The sequence below is a fragment of the Cupressus sempervirens genome, chromosome 2 (genome assembly GCF_028749045.1).
Source record: "Cupressus sempervirens isolate cs-2001-9-10 chromosome 2, ASM2874904v1, whole genome shotgun sequence".
Taxonomy (NCBI): Eukaryota; Viridiplantae; Streptophyta; class Pinopsida; order Cupressales; family Cupressaceae; genus Cupressus; species Cupressus sempervirens.
Genome location: NC_143119.1, coordinates 250,728,521 through 250,749,953, shown reverse-complemented (window position 1 = coordinate 250,749,953; position 21,433 = coordinate 250,728,521). Strand labels below are relative to the sequence as shown.

Here is a 21,433-nt window from a genome sequence, read left to right as displayed (position 1 = left end):
CATCTTCTCTTGTGGGTGTCTCAAATTTAGTAGCATTTTGATTCAAATAGAAAGTGTTTTACAGCTAGGGATTACTCAACACTAAAAAACTGTGGCATTGTAATGCCTAACAACCCAGACCCAAGATGTATCAACATGAATTAAATTAAAACATGCTGTAATGTGGAAAATTTATATGTGGTTCTCCTGGGTTTGAACCCTGGTCCGAAATTTTATATGTGGTTCTCTTTGGTTCGAACCCTGGTTCGAACCAGATTGAACCAGGCCTCCAAAAACGAACCCAGGTCGAACCGGACCAGAACCACGAACCGGTTCGAACCGGTACGTGGTCCGGAGGGGGGGGGGAGGTACCCGTGCAACTTAGGACACAACATCACGAAAGGTTCTACTTGTCGGGTTATGGTGGCCCACACTTTACAACGATGCACGGGAATAGCGGTTGAGCTGCAATACATGCCAGAGAGCCGGCAAACCACTCAAGAGGGACTTTATGCCATTAAACCCATCCCATGCCTAGGAGTTGTTTGAACGTTGCGGACTAGACTTCGTCAATCCACTAAAGGTGAGTAGGGCTCGGCGCTGCCGATACATAGTGGTAGCTACGAAATATTTAACAAAGTGGGTAGAGGCACGGGCACTACCCGACAATTCTGCAATCAGTTGGCTAAGTTCTTGTATGAACCAATCATCACAGATATGACATACCTATTCAGTTGACAAGTGATAGAGGAAGCCACTTTATCAACCACATGATCAGATTATTGACAACGGAATTCAAGATTTTTCATTCATTGTCAAGTCCCTACTACCCACCAGCCAATGGCCAGGTGAAGGCCACAAATTAAATTTTGGTGGCCATCATATACAAATCATGGGGCGTCAAACAGGCACACTGGGAGGAGAAGTTGCCTTCGGCATTGTGGGCCTATTGTACCACATTCAAAGTCACAACGGGATAGATGTCGTTCTAGTTGATGTTTTGCCAAGAAGTTGTGGTACCAGCCAAATTTATGGTCCCAAGTCTGTGAATTGCAATCGACAATAGACTCGAAAATATGGAGAGTTTACGAGAACGCCTATATCAATTGAACAAACTGGATGAATGCAAATTAATAGCGCAATGGATGACAGAGGTGGCACAGACCCATCGAAAGGCATGGCACAACAAACACTTGAAAAAGACGAGATTCCAGCCAGGCCAACTCGTGCTTCGGTGCAATGGCTGCAATGAGATAAACCAAGGCAATTCAAGGTTAAATGGCTTGGACCATATAAAGTGAGAGAAGTCGATGACAATGGATCCATAAAACTATGGACCTTGGACAGGCACAAAATTTCCGATGCCATCAATGGATCAAAGTTAAAAATTTATTAGGAACGATAGGGACACGAAGTAAGAAATCATCGCAAATTAGACTTTGGTGATTATTAAAAAAATTAATTTTTAAAAAAAAATTGTAGATTAAGTCCCGCGGACACGTGTGGCCACAAACTTAAATACATGTCGCGAGGGGAGCTTAAATACATGTCGCAAAAGTTATAAATGTATGTCGTGGAAAGTTTTTTTGCCAAGGTTAATCAACAACACGAAGTAAAGCTACGGGTTGGATAGAGAGTTTGCCGGAAAAGGAAAAGTGTATGCTGAAGAGAGAGAAAGGCAGTCTACGATAGCAATATTGATGCCAGTATCCAAGAAGAGCATCCACAAGAAATCATAAAAAGAGTATCCGCTGAAGGAGAAAAGAAAGAAGCCACGTTTTGGGGGTAGGAACCATATTTCAAAGCATTGCGCTCGCGAGAAAGAGAAGAATATCCGCAGGGAAGTAAAAGATAACAAAGGCATTCAGCGTGGGAACCATTGCCACTGGAGCACTGCCGCAGAAGACAAAAAAGAGAGAGAGCAAACCCTAACCATTTCTTTTGGTTACATTAAAGGACAAAACAAAAGACCGTTACTATGGAGTCCGTAGGGAAAAGAAAGCAGTGGAAAAATCAGTTTAAGGCAAATATGAAAAAGAATGCGAGTGTTAACTTTTGGAGTCCGAGTTGCAAGGCCGACAGCATCCACTAGCAAGAAGCAGAAAGTGAAGGCAAACCTAACACACCTCACAATTTAGTTTGAAGGGTTGAATTGCAGTGAGTGCCAGAAGTGGTGGCAAGGGATTGCAAATATAGATTTAATCAAACAAATTCTGATACAAGCACAAGTACATTGGGCAATACAACTCCCGGTATTTTCCATTCAACTGTTTGAATCGATCTTAAGAACCATGACAGAAATGTACAACAAGAACAGCAAAACAAGTACATTTTTTTACAAGATGCATAGTATGACAGTCTCTTTCAAACCATGAGATTTCAGTAGAGTTTTTGGCATTCCTGGCCAAGGAGGTCGCAAAGTGGAAACCAAGAACCACAAGTTGCCGCACGAACGTAAGGAATATTGGGTGAAATTGGTGGACCACGATCTCACACCAGAGGAAATGGAGTCTATGGTGAAGGGTGCCAAGAGCTGAGGACTAAGGAGAGATTTCATTCGAGAGGGCCATTGGAGATGTATTATGGATGTAATTAAAAGCAAGTTGACGGGGGCAAGTAGGGCCTCAGATATCACCTTGCCTCAAATTACATTCATAAACGGCATCGTGAATGGTACCGTGTATGATTGGGCCACAGTCCTCACCGAAAGGATGGAGGAGTTTATAACATTATAGCATCAAACCTTTTTCATGCCACCTCATGCCATCAACTTGTTTCTGGAAGCAACCCTTCATCAAGTTCTAGTAGACGACTTTGAAGTTCCACCGAGGGGAAGTTGGTGCCAAGAGAACTTCCAATATTCTATTGGAGACATTTTGATATGGGTGGAACCACGGCCAATCAAAAGAAAGTATTGTAGGGATTGGAAGCATACGAGGACACAAACATCGAAATGGAGGAGCCCACTAAGAGTAGTGGAGCCGATTAGCCCACTAAGAGTAGTGGAGCCGATTTCAAGGAAAAGAGTACCTCGGCAGAAGTTGGGAGCAACACAACGATTGGAGGGTCCACATTTTCACCCCTCCCCAATTGCCAACTTCGGCACACTTGACAGCCACTACCTCGCTCATTCCTCCATTTGGCCAGGGACATGCGACAAATGTTATGACTCCACAAATGCCCACAACAAATGTTATAGCTCCACGTAATGTTTCACTAGATCCAGTTGCACCAACAGTGCCAGCAATGCCAATAGCAGAGATAGTGGAGATGCACGCGCCAGAGTCCGAACCCCAGGTTCAACTAGATGTGATTGGCTCTGACACTGTGGTCACCATATCTTCCTCTTTGTTGTCTGAAGCCCATCCAACCCCGCCAGCACAGCCAATCGAGAGCATTTTGATGACACAGGTAGCACAGCTTGAGAAGATTGAAGTGATGGACAGAGCCAATGCATTCCTACGACAGTAGTTCCAAATCATTCCTACAGAGGTCGGTCCCTCCATTCAGTCCTTGAGGCATGGAGAGGTATCCCTAGGAGCAGCTGCCATATTAGAGCCACAGGAGGTGGGAGTACCACAGTCTGAGGATGCGCCCAGAGAGGAGGCGGCACCGGATGTGGACGTGGCTGCTGCAGAAGAGGCAGAGATGGATACCGATAGGGAGTGGAACATCGACGATATGGGAAAAGAGGATTATGGGTCGGATAGGGATAGATAAAAGGCATACATCAAAGCCATGCAAGTTGTGATGGAGAGAGGACGCATTGTGGCATATTAGGCTTTGACTTGTAGGAAGAAGTTACATTTGATCCGAGTCTATACTCGAGGGGTCTGTCCTGAGCGTTTTCCCTCCTACTTTGAGGCCAGGGGATGGCCAGCAGCGGAAACACCGAAGATGTTGGTTGATTGGGCTATCGAGCCTGAGTTGGGACCGTGCAACACTCCTGTGGAGAAGCTGGCATACGAGAAGTGGAGGTATATAAAGGCATCAACTATGCTCATAGTTAGGATAAAGGCGATATATAAAGGCGTCCACGTTGGTTATAAACCAAAATGAAGTGTTAAGGTATTGTTAGGAAAACTTATATCTGTGACACAGGCAAAAGGATGAATAACTAGGGCCATAGGCTCACCCAGCTATCCAAACCACCCTGCCAGAGTTAACACAACGAAAACGAACACAAAGAACAGCAACCAAAGGAGGTAGAAGAGAGAAACACTTTATTGATTCATCAAAATATCTTCATACATGCCCAGCTGTAAGGCCTTCTGGATTATGGCCAATTACAAATACATCCACATTCCAAGATCCAACTGTAAATTTGCACTTTCAGTTTTGCTCTCTCTAATCTGCTCTCTAAAAACTTTTTCCTTCTAAAACTTCCTTAGCTCTAAGCCTAAACTCTCTATTTATACTTGCCAAAACCGCTTACAGAACATTCTAGAACATTACATAAGAGGAAGGTCGACCCAACAACGGTCTAGACTCATCCCAAGGCAAGATCTTAACATAAATGTCGCGAATAAAATAAATCCCGCAAGTCGGCTCGCAAAATCACGTCCAAATACTGACACTCGGCATACACAGGGTAACTCGGCACATGAAGGAATTGCTACAATAACTCAGCACATGAAGGAATTGCTACAGTAACTCGGCACATGAAGAACTACTAGGCACATGAAAGAATTGCTAGGCACATGAAGGATTGCTAGGCACATGAAGGAATTGCTAGGTGAACAAAATGAGTAGGATAACAAGGCAACCTAGGATGCTCCTGCATCAATCTGCCTTTCAAAATACCTATAGTTTAACTTGTGAAACAAATATATAGTTCATATCAAAACCTAATGTGGCATGTAAGTCGTAGTCAAACACATATCAACTTAGTGGATTAATTAACTTTTTTTTAAAATGTGTTTTTGCCCTTCTATGGGCATGACACCTATACTGAAGCTCAGTTGACAAAGTGTCTGAATCTGCAATTGCAAGTTGAGTTTCCTATTCTTGGCAACAGTATATTTTGAATTCTACACAGAATAGACCTTGCTACTGTTTCAAAAGCACAAATTCAAACCGTGCTACTGTTTCAGATTGAACTTCAAACAAGCACCTTTGCTCTCTGCTACAGATCTCCAAATTCTAACTCGCTGAAATTTATTTGCATATCGCTTCAATTTATACCTGGCAATATTTCACTCACAAGTCTTCTTTACTTTTTAGAGTTTAGAATCTTAGAACAAACTAGAATTGATCTTCAAGACACATAACTCATTTCATTTTCTTAGCCATACTTCTTCAGCCAAGGATATAACCAATTTTCATCCACCATACTACCTCAAACGAATGAGACACATAACATATATATCTGTTTGGTTTCAACTTAATGCAATTACCAAACTCTTCCAATTCTGTTGCTTCCGTCAAAAAATCCTTTAAAAAAATCCGGTTAATAAAATAATAACCTTTGGTAAGAATAACAAACTCCAAACTTGTCGCCAATGCAAAGATGAATAATTTCTTCAACTATTGCAATGTCAGTGTCCTATGCGGGGTGTGCCTCGTGGGGAAAATTTGGGGAATCGGCCAGTTACTTTTGTTCACCCGTGAACTATAGAGCTGCAATTCTCTTACCTCCAGAGGTTGTGCGTTAAAGTATGATTGACACCTATCTCCTTGGTTCGCACTGAACCTGGTGGGTAACATCTTTGCCAGGAACCCATAAGTTACTTTGAACGCATATTTGCAGTTAATTTTTTTGCCTATACTGCCACATATTTCTAGATTACTCGATGCTATAAAAAAAAAACAAAAAAAACCTCAGACGTTGTTTCTAGAATTCTATTTTCTTGACCTCCTTTAATAGTTATAGAGACCATGATGGAAATTGATTGTGTGCTTAATAATCCAATCGTAGTTTGGATGTGTATTCCATTGTAATGTTCTCATGCCCGTGAAACAAAACTCCGGCTACACAATATCCCCTCTATTAATAACACAAACCTGGCCGACTATTTCAGCCTAGCATTTTTTAAATGAATCTTCAATAAATGAGTGTACATGCATGTCGATAGAGACCCTTCTTGTGAATGTCGTTTCTATTTCCCGCTTTCACCAATAGGAGGATGCCAATATGGATGGTCAGCTATACTAGTTACGATAGCCTTAAGACTCGTCAAGTCCCACGGCCTTTGTTCCAAACACTGCATATGTAGTCACCCATATGAAAACCGACTCTAGAGAATCTGGTGAATAGTGTAGCGCACGATGAGATTATTGGTCCTGGCCTTTCCGTCCAAGTTTTGCAACTCTCACTCAACCAGCCGTAGCAGCCTTTGTTGGTCCTACAAGAATTCTGTATTTCCTGAGACCATCCACAGCTTCAGCTATGTAGGGCATATTCTATTAAAATTCGACACCCAGAGTTGACCAAATCCAACGTATCGGCATGATTGAACTCATTTTGTATCGCACATGGGAATGCTATATCACATTTCTCCCTCCATGGTTTTGCCTCATCCAAGTACTTGGCTCTTTTCTATGTTTTGAGATATTCCCTTAAGCTTCGTTGTTGGACCTTAATTTGTTTCAAAAGATCCAACTTGACAAGGTCAAACCCATCCTCACCAAGCAAATATCCTCTAGAATCTATATCTGATGTGTTCCAACAAAGATAAATGGTCTCAAAGCTTACTGTCACAAATTATTTACCTTAGCATGGAAACTCTTTTCATTAAATTAATCCAAAAAAACTCTGTTAATGTGCGAACTCTCAAACCTTTAACATTTGCAACGCAAGCAATAGAAATTCCCAAAACCCAGTTTGGACTATGTCTTAAGTAAAAGTTCCAATTAAAATCCTCTCAAATAAATAATTCTCAGCTCTGAGGGAGAACTCTAATGAAATCTTTCTGCAAATATTTTTTGAATAACCCCACAGGGTGGTAGGAAAAACCAGCTCTGATACCACTGAAATATCCCAAACCAGATATTTACTAAATTTCCCTTTCAACAATATAGTCAGAACCATAAAATCTAGGCCGAAGGTTCTCGGATCCACTCTTCTTCAAGGAACTCTGCCTATAAGGTTGGAGACGTAGGTAAACCATGTCGCCCAACTCAAAACTCTGCTCTATCCAATGGCGATCAACATACATATTCTACTGATTTTGAGCCTATAGGATATTCTCCCAAAGAGATCAGAGGATGTCCTATTGATCCTGTATTCAATCTCCAGCTAATGGTGCTCTGTTGTCCTGTAAGGCCAGATCTATGAATGATAGAGGTTTGCTACCATAGAGGGCCCGAAATGGTGTCATTTGGATGGACATGTGCTAGGGGTAGTTGTAACAGTACTCCCCTAAATATAACCATTTAACCCAAGCTCTCTGTTGCCCTACTACATAGTTCTGGAGATAACCCTCCACCCACTTGTTTACTATCTCAATTTGCCTGTCCATTTGTGGATGATAACTCGTGCTAGGTGTCAACTCTGTACCTGCCAATCTAAATAATTCTTGCCAAAAAGTGCTGAGAAATCCGCTATCTTTGTCGCTCACTATGGTCCAACGTGGACCATGTAGACAAAAAACCTCTCAAAAAAATACCTCAGCTACTTGAGAGGCCGACCAATCCACTGCTATAGCGTAGAAATGAGCAAACTTCGTCAATCTGTCCGCAAACACAAAAATGGAATCTTTGTTCTGCACTCTCAATAATCTTGTAATGAAATCCATGGAAATACTCTCCCATTTTTGTGTTGGAATAGGGAGAGGCTGTAATAATCTGGTTGGGAAATCGTGCTCCAACTTGTTCTGCTGACAAGTCTGGCATTCTCTGACATGCTGAAAGATATCGTCCTTGAGGCCCTTCCAAGAAAACCTTTCTCTCACCTGCCTATAGGTTTTAAAGAAACAAGAGTCTCCATAATTTTTCCCTTGAACTTTAGACTTTGGCACAAGATAGATCCTATCCTTATAAAAAAGGCATCATCAATTACCTTGTACCTATTGTCCTGGAGCAGCCCATCCATGATCTGACAAGCTTGAGTATTCTTAGAATACTCAACCAGCAACTGGGACTTCCAATCTGTTGATATCTCTGAAATGACACAACACTCGACTACTGAAGGTCTCCTAGAAAGTGCATCGACAACTATATTGTTCTTACCCTTGACATTCTCAATGTCAAAATCATAGGCCTAAATCTTGCTGACCCACTTTTGCTACCTTTCATTGAGATCCTTTTGTTCTAAGAAATGTCGCAAGTTGTTGTGGTTGCTCTTAACCGTGAATTTGCCACCCACCAAGTACTGTTTGAACTTGGCTAAAGCATGCATAATAGCTAGCATTTCCTTGTCATAGGTGGAGTACAATCTCTCACTGTCTTTAACCTTCCGACTCTCCTAAGCTAGTGGATGCCTATCCTGCATCAGAACTGTGCCAATTCCGCTCTCTAAAGCATCACAAACTAAGACAAAAGGATGAGAGAAGTTGGGAAGTGCCAAAACTGGGCATGTGCTCATCACCTTCTTTAGTTTACCAAAGGTCACCTTTGCATCATCTATCCACCTGAATGCCCCTTTCCATGTGAGATCGGTGTAGGAGCTGCTATCTGAGAGAAAACTTTAGTGAACCTCTTGTAATAAGAGCAAAGACTGAGGAAGCCCCTCAAATCCAACACATTGGTGGTGGCCAATCTAGGATCACTTGTATCTTTTCCTGGTGTACCTTCACCCCATCTGCACCAGTCACGTGTCCAAGGTAAAGAATCTTAGTCAATCCGAACTCACACTTAGATTCCTTCACAAACAATGAATGCTCCTCCATAATGCTAAATATCTCATCTAGGTGTTGCAAATGCTCCTCCCAAGTTCTATTGAAAACTAGGATATCATCAAAGAATACCAACACGCTCTTGCGCAACTGTTTTCTAAAAATATGGTTTGTACATGACTGAAATCTGGCAGGCGCATGGGTGAGCCCAAATGGCATAACCAAGAACTCAATAGTGTCCATAGTGGTGTCGGAAAGTTGTCTTATGCACATCCTCCTCACAAACCCGTATCTGATGGTATCCAAATCTAAGATCTATCTTCGAGAAATAAACTGCCACATGTAATTCATCTAATAACTCATCAATGCGAAGAATAGGGTACCTATTCTCAATGGTCCTCTTGTTGAGAGCATAGTAATCAATACATATGCTAAGAGTGCCATCCTTCTCCAAAACCATCGAAGAAGCAAAAAGGTTGGAGTTGGGTCTAATGTGTCCCATGTCTAAGAGTTCCTTAATCATCCTTTCTATTTCCTCTTTATAGTGACTGCGTTGACGATAAGGAGTGGTAATGACGAGTTTGGCGCCCTCCTCTAACTCAATGATATGCTCAAACCCTCTACTAGGGGAATACCCGATGGTATGTCTTCGAAAACCCTCTTGTGGTTATCAAGCACTAGCTGAATGTCAACATGAAACTGTTATCCTAAACCTAATGAAGCCTTAGAGGAAATGAAACAGTGTGCTTCCCACCCAATGTCATCATGCCTCATAATAGCCTCCATCCTGTGAGCTGAAATCAACCTAGGTTCACTCTTGGGATGGCCTTGAGAATCACATGGCTGTCATCCTATAAGAATTCTAATTGCATCTTATCATTATCAACTATGTACCTACTGATAGTCTGCAACCACTGTCTTTCCAACATGGCATCTAATCCATCCAAATCAACAACATAATCTGCCTCTAGAAGAAAGTCATCAAAGTAAATTGAAAGTCCTGGCACTTTCCCTGTCCACCTCAATCTATCACCTCCTGCTACTCTAACTTTAAACTCAAGTATATCATCAACCTATAACTTCCTCTTTGAAATCCAACATGTGCTTATGAAGTTATGTGATGCACCTGTATCTAAAAGACACACAATACGCTGCCCTCTAACTACACCCTTCAAGCGAAAGGGGTGACCCGTGGGATCGTTAGAAAGGGAAGCTATGACAGGAGACTATTCCGGAGTGGATTTCTTCTTCCTCTCTTTAGGAGGTTGCTCCTCACTTTCATTCTCATCACTGCCCCCTTGTTGCTCATCCTCCTCTTCCAACAGAACCTCAACATAATGTATTTTACCTTAGCCAAGGCATCTGTGATCCGGTGTCCATGGCTCCATACAAGTGAAGCATAGCTTCTTCCTCCTAAGTTCATTCCATGCCTCAAGGTCCAATTTGGGAGGGGTAGTCTTATGTTGGTTCTTGTTCTTCTGGAACAAAGTAGACCCCTTATAAGGTTTCTTAGGAGGTTGTAGTATCGAAGGTGAGTCTAGATCATGTGAGATCTATTTTAATAGCATCATCCAAAGCATCTGGTTTAAACACCTTAACCAAACCTCTAAATTTGTCATGTAAGCCATCAGTGAACAGCATTACCTTACGTTATTTTGTCATATCCAAAACCATCACCGAGATCCGCTAAAACTCATCAATGAAGTCATCTAGAGATCCACCTTATCGCAACTGTAAATCCCCGTAGTAAACCTCAATGTCCTTCCTGACAAAACTGGTGATCAACTTAGAGTTGAAAATCTCGTAAGATGTAATGAGAACATGATCCTAGGTGACCAACCCATGATGCCACCAATCTTATGTTGCTCCCTCTAAATGCATTGTGGCGAATCTAATGACTTCTATCTCCGACATGGGCTTAAGTGTCAGGTAGGTGTCTAGCATGTGAATCCAAGCTCTAGCGGATGTCTTACTGCTGTCATCAAAAGTGGGAAGAGATAACTTGTTCATGGCATGCTTCAAGTCCCTATTTTGTGCCCTATGCCTCCTATCCAGTTGTGGTCTTTATGTCTCCCTTTTTTGATTCATGTATTGAACAAAGGTCAAATTTTGTTTAATCTGATCCAAGAACAAATCCTATTCATCGTACATAGCCATAACATTATCTGGAAGTAAGCCCAGAGCTGTGAATTGCCGCTACTTCTTCCTCCACATTATTCTCAGCAAAAATAGGCATCAGTGACCTGTCAGTGTTTCATGTGACCTGTCAATGTTTCGTGGGACCTGTCAGTGTTTCGTGTGGGGACCCTAGCAGCTCGGGGTGATCCTGCCACACTACTACCTCCACTGTGATGACTCGGTGCTCTCCTACGAAGAGGAGCTAGCTGCTACATAGCACCTATAAGCTGCTAAAGTGCAGTAGCGATATTATTTTGTCCATCTCTAATAGCCCACAAGGTTTCCCTCACTTCCCTTTCCTGTTCATTCTCCTCGTGTGCCATTTGAATGATCTGTAATTGTTCAAACTATTCAACCTATTCACCCTGTTCAATTTGTTCAACCTGTAAGCTTGTCCCAAATGTTAACTCCTCGTCAACTGTATAACTATACTCAATGTCAATTTGATCTGAAGATCCTACCTGTTCAAGTCAGATGTGACTAAATTTATAAGGTTTCCTATTCATGCCTATCTGGCATTTCCCTATTTAAATCAGCTTGCAACGTAATAACTCACCCACAAGTCAGCAGGTCTTATGGCTCTGATACCACTGTAAGATTCCCCTTTTGATTTGACAAAAGAAATTAAACTTTGACTAATGGAATTTTGACAAACAGTTTGTGTGCAACCCGAATATGAAAACGTTGATACTATTGTAGCATCCCTTGGACGGTTATTCGCAAAATTTCATGGAATAGCTACCCAAACAAACGAGTTAATGACTTCAAAGAAAGTGCATTATTAGTGGCATGAGAACATTAATTTGCATGGAAAGAGCAGTATTGATTACAACAATGACAGAAAATATAAATCTGATATGCAGGAAACAATGGACCGAACTCCTAATTCATATAGAAAGTTAACATGACACACATAGCAAATTTGATATGCAAAACCAAATGAGTGTATACAGACCCGATTTCACCAACAAAGGATGTCGTGGTCGGGAGTCAAGCATACTTGTTACTGTCGCATCCTGTTCCCTGTCAAAGCCATTCTGGAGTTGCTCTCTGATTTAGTCCCAATGCTCCACACTAATACCAACGGGTCACTGCCTGTATCTGTTCTAACCTATAGAAGTTTACGTGTTGGAGTACGAGGGACTCGACAGACTGAGTAAGATGTCATAGAAATGTGATAGTCAATCCCCATGGTGACTATGTTGAATAACCACGAGTGTAGGAGGTGACGGCTTGGTTCAGCCAACTCTCACGCAAAGCCACAATGCACCTGTGAATGTTACCTCTGTTACGCGGGTGGTGGCTAAACTGTCCTCCTTAGTTGTCGTCTCCAACATCAAACTGCTTGTTGATAGCCTTATACCAATAAACTGTCTCAAGAGACCTCTCAGCTGACTGTGCTCTTCTATCTTCTATTAATCTCACAACAATTTCATGCAGCCTCCAACAAATAATTGCTAATTCCAATCTGATTGAGAAAGGTGAGATACTAGCGCTACATCCAGCCTCTCAATTTTCCTTAAGGGGTTTCGTCCTTAAGAAGACCTGTCACATTTAAGCAACTAGGATTAACTTCAAAATATAGATATATTTCATGGTCTGAATCTCAATGTAGCTCTTTGCTTTTATAACCTCGATATGAGGGGAAATACCCACAACTAGGCAATGTGAGATAAAAGTCATTTTCATCTTTTAGTCACTTAAGTTAAATCTGTTATAAAATGACTTTAAGTCATAAAGTAACTTTATAATTCAACTTTATAAAATAAAGTGGCTTAACTATAGGAAGCTCCACACTTAAATATCTCCCCAAATAGAATCATGTAACTGGCTGGCATCCTCAAAATAGACCAACAAGGCGCCAGAAAGCCTACCCTATCCTCAAATAATTAAATTCGCATAACCATAACTAAAGTTTAGATAAGTTTAATGAATGGTCAAAAGGCATGAGATGAAAAGTTGGAACACTTGCAAACATGAGATATGAAAGGGATAAGAGAACTTCATTTGAAGCGGAGGAAGAGGAAGAGAAAAGGGAAGAAGTGAATCAAGAAAGAATAAGTAGAGAAGAATACAAGGAATTGACTCCTTCAAAAGGCAAAAGCTATGAAGGGTTGTCACTCTTTTTGACAGTTGAAATTATGAAAGGTTGCGACTCTCCCAAGTGGTACAAATGATGACAGTTTACGACTCTTTCGTAGGATGGTAATTGTGAAAGGTTGTGAGCATTACAAAGGGGAAGACATGGTGAAGAGATGTAACATACCATACATTGGAAGATATAAAGGGAAGAAGGTTTCATTTGAGAAGGACAAACAAGGGAGATCAACTAGGAAATAAATTTATTATTCTCCTTACAAAGCAAATGTTGGATATCCACCTTATAGAGGAATAATAAATGTATTATTATTGAGCTCTTGATATTGGATATACTCCTTACAGAGCAAGATTGGCCAACGATCATACTAGAAAGTGCCTCCCATACTTTCACAAGTAGTCTCAAGATGATTGTGTTGGAGGTGAATTAAGTCTTAACAATCTTTTCAAAAAGATTTTGTGTACGTGTGTAAATATTGGGAGTGCATTAGGTCTTAAAAATCTTTTTGAGAAGATTATATATTGTGAGTGATATGTATAGAGAGAGAAATATATATATATATATATATATATATATGTACATGTATATATATATATATATATATGTGTACATGTATAGTTATATATATAATACATATATACATATACACACACATATGTATATGTATAGTCTTAACAATCTTTTTGAAATGATTGTATATAACTATACATATAAATAAATGTATAATATATGTGTATATATATCAACTCTAATATATACATATATGTGTATATAATCTTTTCAAAAAGACTGTTAAGACTTAATTCACCCCCAACACAATCATCTTGAGGCAACTTGTGAAAGTATGGGAGGCACTTTCTAGTATGATCATTAGTCAATCTTGCTCTATAAGGAGCATATTCAATATCAAGAGATCAACAATATTACACAAATGATCATTGATGACACAGTTGGATTGTGTAGAATAGCTTCTTAGTTTCACCAAGCCCGTTTTGAGAGCATGATATGCTTTACGAACGTAGATAAGTTGTTCGATCCCAAAATCATTGTTTGCTCTTATAGGAATGAATCCAATTCAAAGCGAAGGAAATTGCAGCCTGTATGGGATCAGTCAACTCATCAACAAAATGTAAGTGATCAACTACTAAGAGTGGATATTCTCTTCTTCATTTCAAGTTCGACTAAACCCAAGAGGGTGTTTCATAGAGGTATTCTTAACAAGATTGATCACAACTAATTATAGACAGCACTACAATAGTACCTAATGTATGCTTTAGCCCCGACGGTTGTTACTAGACCAAAAACTAATCTAGTACACTTGAAAGGTCTTGTAAGTTAACAAAGACATCCTTGCACAACTACAAGATGTAAGTATGGAAATATGGTTCTTGAAGATGAGGACACGTATGGCTGACTATATATGCTTCCCTCAATGATCATTAATTTATGAGTTGCATAAAAACTAATGACCTAATCCTAAATTTTTGGTGTAAGATTTTTTTCATTTTGAGTGTCTATGATCACAAACTATTTTTGATAAACAAAGTCACAAATACCAAATGACACAACACAGGGAAATCACAATAAAATATAAGTTATGCATATATGCATTTAATGATCCCTCTTCAAACTCCAAAAATCCATACGTGATAAAGAACAAACCATTTCAAACATGGATTTCAATGACAATATGTTCGAGACATTTATCAATTTTTTATCACAGTCATACTAGTAAATGTAGCAAGAGAAGAACCCTAAGAATTCATGTCACGTGCAAGATTCACTGAATATCTATATGTGGCCAAGTAGACATTCAATTATAGATATCAATTACAATACATCCTTGTGATCTACAAAATATTTTGCTTTGTAGGCAACTAAAATTCCAAGATTTGAGACCCTAGGCAAACCTACAATCTTGCAGAAATGCAAAAAAATGGCTGACCTTTTGTTTGTAGATGTACAGCATTTCGCTTGGTCACTCAATTGCTAGTAGATATCAACAAAGAATTGGAGTCTAATAAATGGTGGACATAAGAGCAAGAAAATTCCATGAAATATATTGAATGGGTAGTCCAAAATTAGCACAGGGGGCATAAAAAGTTGAAACTCAACACTACATTAATGACTACATTACCATTGTCATATTCTACTACTGAAATTTGCATATGAATATGCACTACTAAGATGAGCAATGGCCTTTAGGGAAGAAAATCTTCTTGGAGTAGTTGTAGAAGTCAAATCAAGCCATTAATAATGCCCTAGGCAGATCTAGGGAGTGAGGGAAGCAATCTAGAAAAAATGTGAAAATCTGGGATTTCAAGGTTGTTGACATATTCAATCTATTCTAAATCTAATTGATGTTCTAAGAAAGCTTGGAAAGCCGAAAAGCTGCCAATGCTCGTCCTTTTAACTATTGGTAATTTTGAACATTCTAGAACTCTATTGTCATTTTGACAATTTCATGAGCTTACAAACTTGCTAATGCACAATCTTTGAAATCTTCAGTTGGAACTTTGAGTATAAGCTTTATCGACTCTTAACATCCCCTCACAACAAATCTCAACAATTTAGCAATCAGGAACTTGAAAAGCCACCAATGTCAAAATTGGGTAGCCTTCGTTCAAAACTGTAGGCTCAAAGTGAACTTTTTCGACAAGTTCAAAGGTTCAAAACCTTAAAAGCCTCCAACACGCATGTTTGTTGCCACTTAGAAGAGTTTTTGAACTTTTGAAAGTATGATAAGTGAAAGGACCTGTTGTCGAGGATCAAGGATTGAGTGTACTTCATGAGCCATGCTCTATTAAATTATTATTATAATGTTTCTAAATGGTCATCTTAGTTACTTTGGGAAATCTTTATTTCGTGTTTCCGTTCGTGATTATTTCACTTAGAAACATCTTCTTGTAACCTATTATAAATAGACCCTTTCATCTCTTATGTATATCTCAATTTACAATAAGGTATCAAAGCGAGCCAAAAAAATTGAGAGAATCTTTTTCAAAAAACAAAAAATAGAAAAAATTGTGGATACCTAGAAAATACACTAAATTGAGGGTTTATTCAATTGTATTTTCTTTCTGCATATCATTTTTTGTTCGCACCATTTCCTCTGAAAATTGTGTGGCCTTTTATTGGAAATCATGGCTTATGCGATTCACTTGTTTTGTTTTACTACATCTTACCTCATCAAAGGTTTTTCTGTAAATCATGTTTTATTGCAAAGCCATGTCCATCATTTTTCCTCTCAATATTGTGTTGTTGTGGTCAAAACCACACAATGTTTTTTCATGCCTTAGACTAATGGTTTAAGACACTTTTTTTGGCGCATGAAAGTTGCAATTGATCATGATCACTGCATTTTCATTTTGCTTGCAAAAAGATTCTTCCACGGCCCATGTTTTCATTTACACTAAATTGAGGGTTTACTCAATTGTATTTTCCTTTTGCATCAATTTTTGTTTGTAGTATTTCCTATAAAAATTGTGTGGCCTTTTATTGGAAATCATGACTTATGCAAATTGCTAGTTTTGTTTTACTGCGTATCACCTCGTCAAGGGATTTTTTGTAAATCATGTTTTATTGCAAAGCCATGTCCACCATTTTCTCTCTCAATATTGTGTTTTTGTGGTCAAAACCAGACAATGATTTTTCATGCCTTAGACTGATGATTTAAGATGCATTTTTTGTTGCACGAAGGTTGCAATTGGTTGCAATCGCTTCATTTACATTTTGCTTGCAAAAGGAATCTTTCATGGCTCATGTTTGCGTTTATACTAAACTGAGGGTTTATTCAATTGTATTTTCTTTTTGCATACCATTTTTTGTTCACACCATTTACTCTTAAAGTTGTGCGGCCTTTTATAGGAAATCAAGGCTTATGCAAACTATTTGTTTTGTTTTATTGCATATCACCTCATCAAGGATTTTTCTGTAAATCGTATTTATTGCAAAGCCATGTCCGCCATTCTCAATGTTTTGTTTGTGTGGTCAAAACCACACAATGTTTTTTCATGCCTTAGACTAATGGTTTAAGACGCATTTTTTGGCACACGAAGATTGCAATTGGTCGCAATCCCTACATTTTCATTTTGCTTGCTAAAGGATTCTTTCATGGCCAGTGTTTATGACCTTTTTTGCACACCACCCAATGACGATTTCATTGCTTGTGGATTTGAAGCCAAGGTCCATATGTTATATGTTTACCATGAGGGGTTTCCAAACACCTGGTTTTCACGCTAGTCAAAGCCCATGAGGGTTTTGGCAATTCATCTTGATTCACGGCCTACAATTTTCTACAATTTGTGGCTAGGGTTTGTATCAAGATTGTGGGTTTCTTCTATTCCGATCAGCTTTGATTTAGTACAATTTTCCAAAAAAATGTGGTGTTTTTCATGGGTTTTGTGCAATTTTTTCCCAAAAATCATAATTTAGTTTGTAAAAGGGTTTTACTTAATTTTTCCCAAAAAATTGTGGTCATGGGTTTAAAAATTATTGTTCATTTTTATAATCTTTTCCAAAAATAATTATGTATATATGTATGTATGTATGCATGCATGCATGTATGTATGGAAAGAAACACAAGAGATATACAAAAATAAACCATTCCATAGCATGATACTTAACCATTGATAGTTCAAATTGAAATAAGAAGAGAGCCTAGCTGCAAACAAAATGAGAAAAATTTGAGGAGAACGAGCAATGAATGACCTTTTTTAGGGCTGTTTTAGGGTTTAGGAGCAAAAAACAAAAAAAAAAATCCAATTAACACATGCTTTTAAAAGTCACTAAAGTGACTGGGCATTGAAAAAGTCATGGGTGCTCTCCAGATGCACCCAAATGTTGTTAGGGCACTCTTGGAAGCATCCCAAGCGCATCCACAAACACTAGGCATGCTTCATGAGAGCACCAGTGCAACATCCAAAACCACCGGCACATCCTAACACACCAACATCAGCACCCTAGGTTTTTGGGAGAGAATTGGTATCTTAGATTAAAATCATAAAACAAAACTCAATACAACTAGCTCACTAGCTCATAAAAACACAAAGACTTGGTACAAAGCGGTTATTTAATAAATCTCTTAATTGTATTGAGCTAAAGAAAGCCTATTTTTTTAATAAAAATGCATAAAAGATAGTTAAGTAAGAATGTGAGCTGCATTGTGGTACCAAACCAAAGAAATTCTCAATACATCTTACTTCAAAATAAAAAAATATGAGGTCATAGAAAATTGAATCATGAATTTGACACAAATGTTTATACTGCCTAGTTCAGAATGTCAAATGTGTGGCTTTATAATGCATCTCTTAGTCATTCCAAACTAAATAAGGCTCAGTAGTAAATACCTATTAATCAAAATGCATGCTGATTGTCCCTCTCAATGGCAGCAAACCAAATAATCATTTTTACTTAAAAAAATGTAAGCGTTGGTATGAAAGTAAATCATTAATCTCCCAATCCATCACAAGGTAGTTTCATGAAGACCGTCACTATTTGGTACAAAATTGTATCTACTAATGTCAAAAAATGGCTTTCCAATACATCTAATGCATCTCTCAACCCTACCAAACCAAGGAAGACTAGTTGCCTTTTGTTTTAAACAAAAAATAAAAGAAGAGGCAACTGAGTATCGGAATAAGCTGCTTGTGCCTCCATCAAACCAATCCCAAGAAGCCTCGATATTTCTTTAACAAAAAGATGTAGATGGTATAAAATAAAGCATAACCCTACAACTAACTCATAAAGATAACGGGAGCAAAAAATTGCATCATGTCAAATTGAATTAAAATTTTCGATGCATCTCTCAATCAAACAACCACCAAACCAAAAAGGCATCAACGCTTTTGCCAAAAAAACTGTTTTGAGACGTGTGATTAAATATCAAACCAAACCGTTTCTTCCTCTCTTAAGTAAACCAAGCCCAAGAGGCCTCGATGCATTTTCATAACAAAATGTATGTAGGACAATAAAGCAGCAAATTAAGCCGTTGCTCCATATCTCAATCCAGCCGAACCAAAAAGCCTCAACATATCAGATACGCAGATTAAGCTGTCCCTGTGTCCCTTAACCATACCGAGCCACAGACACCTCAATTTAGCAAAACCCAAGCTGCCCCGATGCTTTTCAGAAGAAATGCGGCCTAAGATGTCTCTGTATCTCTCGATTTAACCAAACGAAAAAAAACTAAATTCATAGGATATGGTGAAATGGCAGATTAAGTTGTTTCTACATTTCTCAATTCAAACAAGCTTCAATTTCCTTTTACAGTAAAAATTATAAGCGATGCCCAAGCAGTGGGTTAAGCTGCTTCTGTGTCTCTCAATTCAACCAAACCAAAAAGGCCTAAATGCCTTTTCACTGATAAAACAATCATATTTTCATTAATAAAGTGAATATGGCGTGCATTTAAGCTGTATCTGCATCTCTCAATTCAACCAAACCAAACGAGCCCCAATATCCTTTTTCAAAAAAAAAATTAGAGATGATCAAGCAGCAGATTAAGCTGTTTTTCAGTCTCTCAATCCAGCCAAACTCAAAAATCCTCACGACGCTTATTCATTGATAGCAGAATAACAAAGGTATAAGAGATACAGTCTAAGATGTGCCCCGGGTTCTCGATCATATTACCAATATACAGAAGAATCAATTTAACTAAACAAAAGGAATCTTCATAGCTTTTGTTACCAAGGAAAAAAATAAGAAATTGAAGATGCTTCCGGTCTGTTGATTTTAACCAAGCAAAGAAACCTCAATTCCTTTTTATCCCGACAAAGAAGAAGATAGAAAATGTCAGTAGATAACAGATTAAGCTATCTCTGCCTTCCTTGGTGCAATTTTATCATATAAAAAATGCTTAAATACATGTTAAACAAGAAAACACACTTACCAGCGAACCAAGGACCATAAGAAACCAATCGAAGGCAGAGGCGTGTGCAAAGAGCCTCAAAAAAGGCACAGCCGCAGGAGGAGGGTCCATTTCTTCTTCATTGAAATCAATGAGGCCCTCATCGTCGTCTGGGATCTGGGTGCCCTCCACAAAATTGGGCAACGGCGACTCAGGCGGCTCCGAGACCTCCGAAACGGGCGTTAATGGTTGTATATGCGGTGGCGACCAGCCGAACAAACCCTTGGACATCATTGTTCTCGTTGCAGGACCTAGAAAAATTACGACATCCAAGGGTTTTCAGGAAGAAATAGCTGCAGCTTTAGCTCAGATACGTCACGAGTTCGACGCCCCGCTCAACCTTGCTGACTATTGTGGACCTTCGCCCCCGGTCAAAGTTAAGCACGAAAGATATAGTTGGGAGTTTAGCTGGCCCTGGCTTTGTTCTTCCTCTTTTTCTTCGTTCATCCAATTTAGAGCAGCTTCTGACAAACTGGCGTTGTTCCGACCAAGGCGTCCAAATTTAGAGAATGGCCTGCAAGAGGAGCGCTGGGCTGGCAGGATATTATATTAGTGCCCAAAATCCAAAAACTAAGAATCTGTTACCGTTAGAATATTACTGATTTGTTCAAATGGACAATTACTTCAGATTGGTATTGGCTTCTGGGCATGTGAACGAGGGGAGAAAAATATTTTAAAAGAAAAAAGGTATTTTTGCTGATCTGAAGATATATTCGGATGCATGACTTCACTCGTTGTCCAGAATATCATGAGTCATATTACTGAAAAAAAATATTGAATTGAGAATGAAATAAAGATAGATTATTGTTTATTTATTAATTTAGATATTTTGTGGTGGGAGATAATTTGAAAATATTGAATTCAGAATGAAATAAAGGTAGATTATTATTTATTTATTCAGATATATTTGGGGTGGGAGATAATCTGATTTGGTGTTATAATCTGTTATTTGAGGGATTTAAGGGATTTATAATGTTTTTTATTTATTTTTTTTAAATAATGTTATGAATTTTTTTTATTGAAATAATGTAAATTAATATAAATCAGGAGGCAACAAAAAGTTGGGGCAGTATAGTATGAACTAACAAACAACCTTTAAAGTCAAAGCACATAGCTTTACTACAACTAACTCATGTGAAATGTATGTCTTTATAGGACACCAACTTGAAAAAGCAATGCTTAATTAATTTGTTTTTGAATTATAAGCAGCCAAAACTAAGGGGCCGGTCTATTACCAATAGATTACCAACAACCAAAATTGCAAGCAAACATTATGTTAACAAATGAATTAAGCAATGCTTAATTCATTAACATAATGTTTGCGTGCAATTTTTTTTAATTGAACATTTTAAGATTTAATTTCATTTCTAATGTATGCATTAAATTTAAAAATGACATTTTTAAAATGATATGTACAATTTGAATTATATATAAGATAAATTGAAGTCTAAGATATGTGGTGAAAATTGGAAAAATATAAGTGGGGTCATGTTTCTT

The 21,433-nt window shown here is 38.6% G+C and overlaps 1 protein-coding gene across 1 annotated transcript in view; it reads right to left on the bottom strand.

The window, feature by feature from the left end:
- LOC149571999 (ABC transporter B family member 20-like) overlaps positions 1 to 20,665 on the bottom strand; it is a 141,672-nt gene extending 121,007 nt beyond the window's left edge. The window contains exon 1 of the mRNA XM_089813370.1: positions 19,919 to 20,665. Within this exon, the coding sequence (XP_089669496.1) occupies positions 19,919 to 20,170 (252 nt within the window). The 5' untranslated portion in view covers positions 20,171 to 20,665. The remainder of the gene's footprint in view (positions 1 to 19,918) is intronic.
- Positions 20,666 to 21,433: the final 768 nt, after the last annotated feature.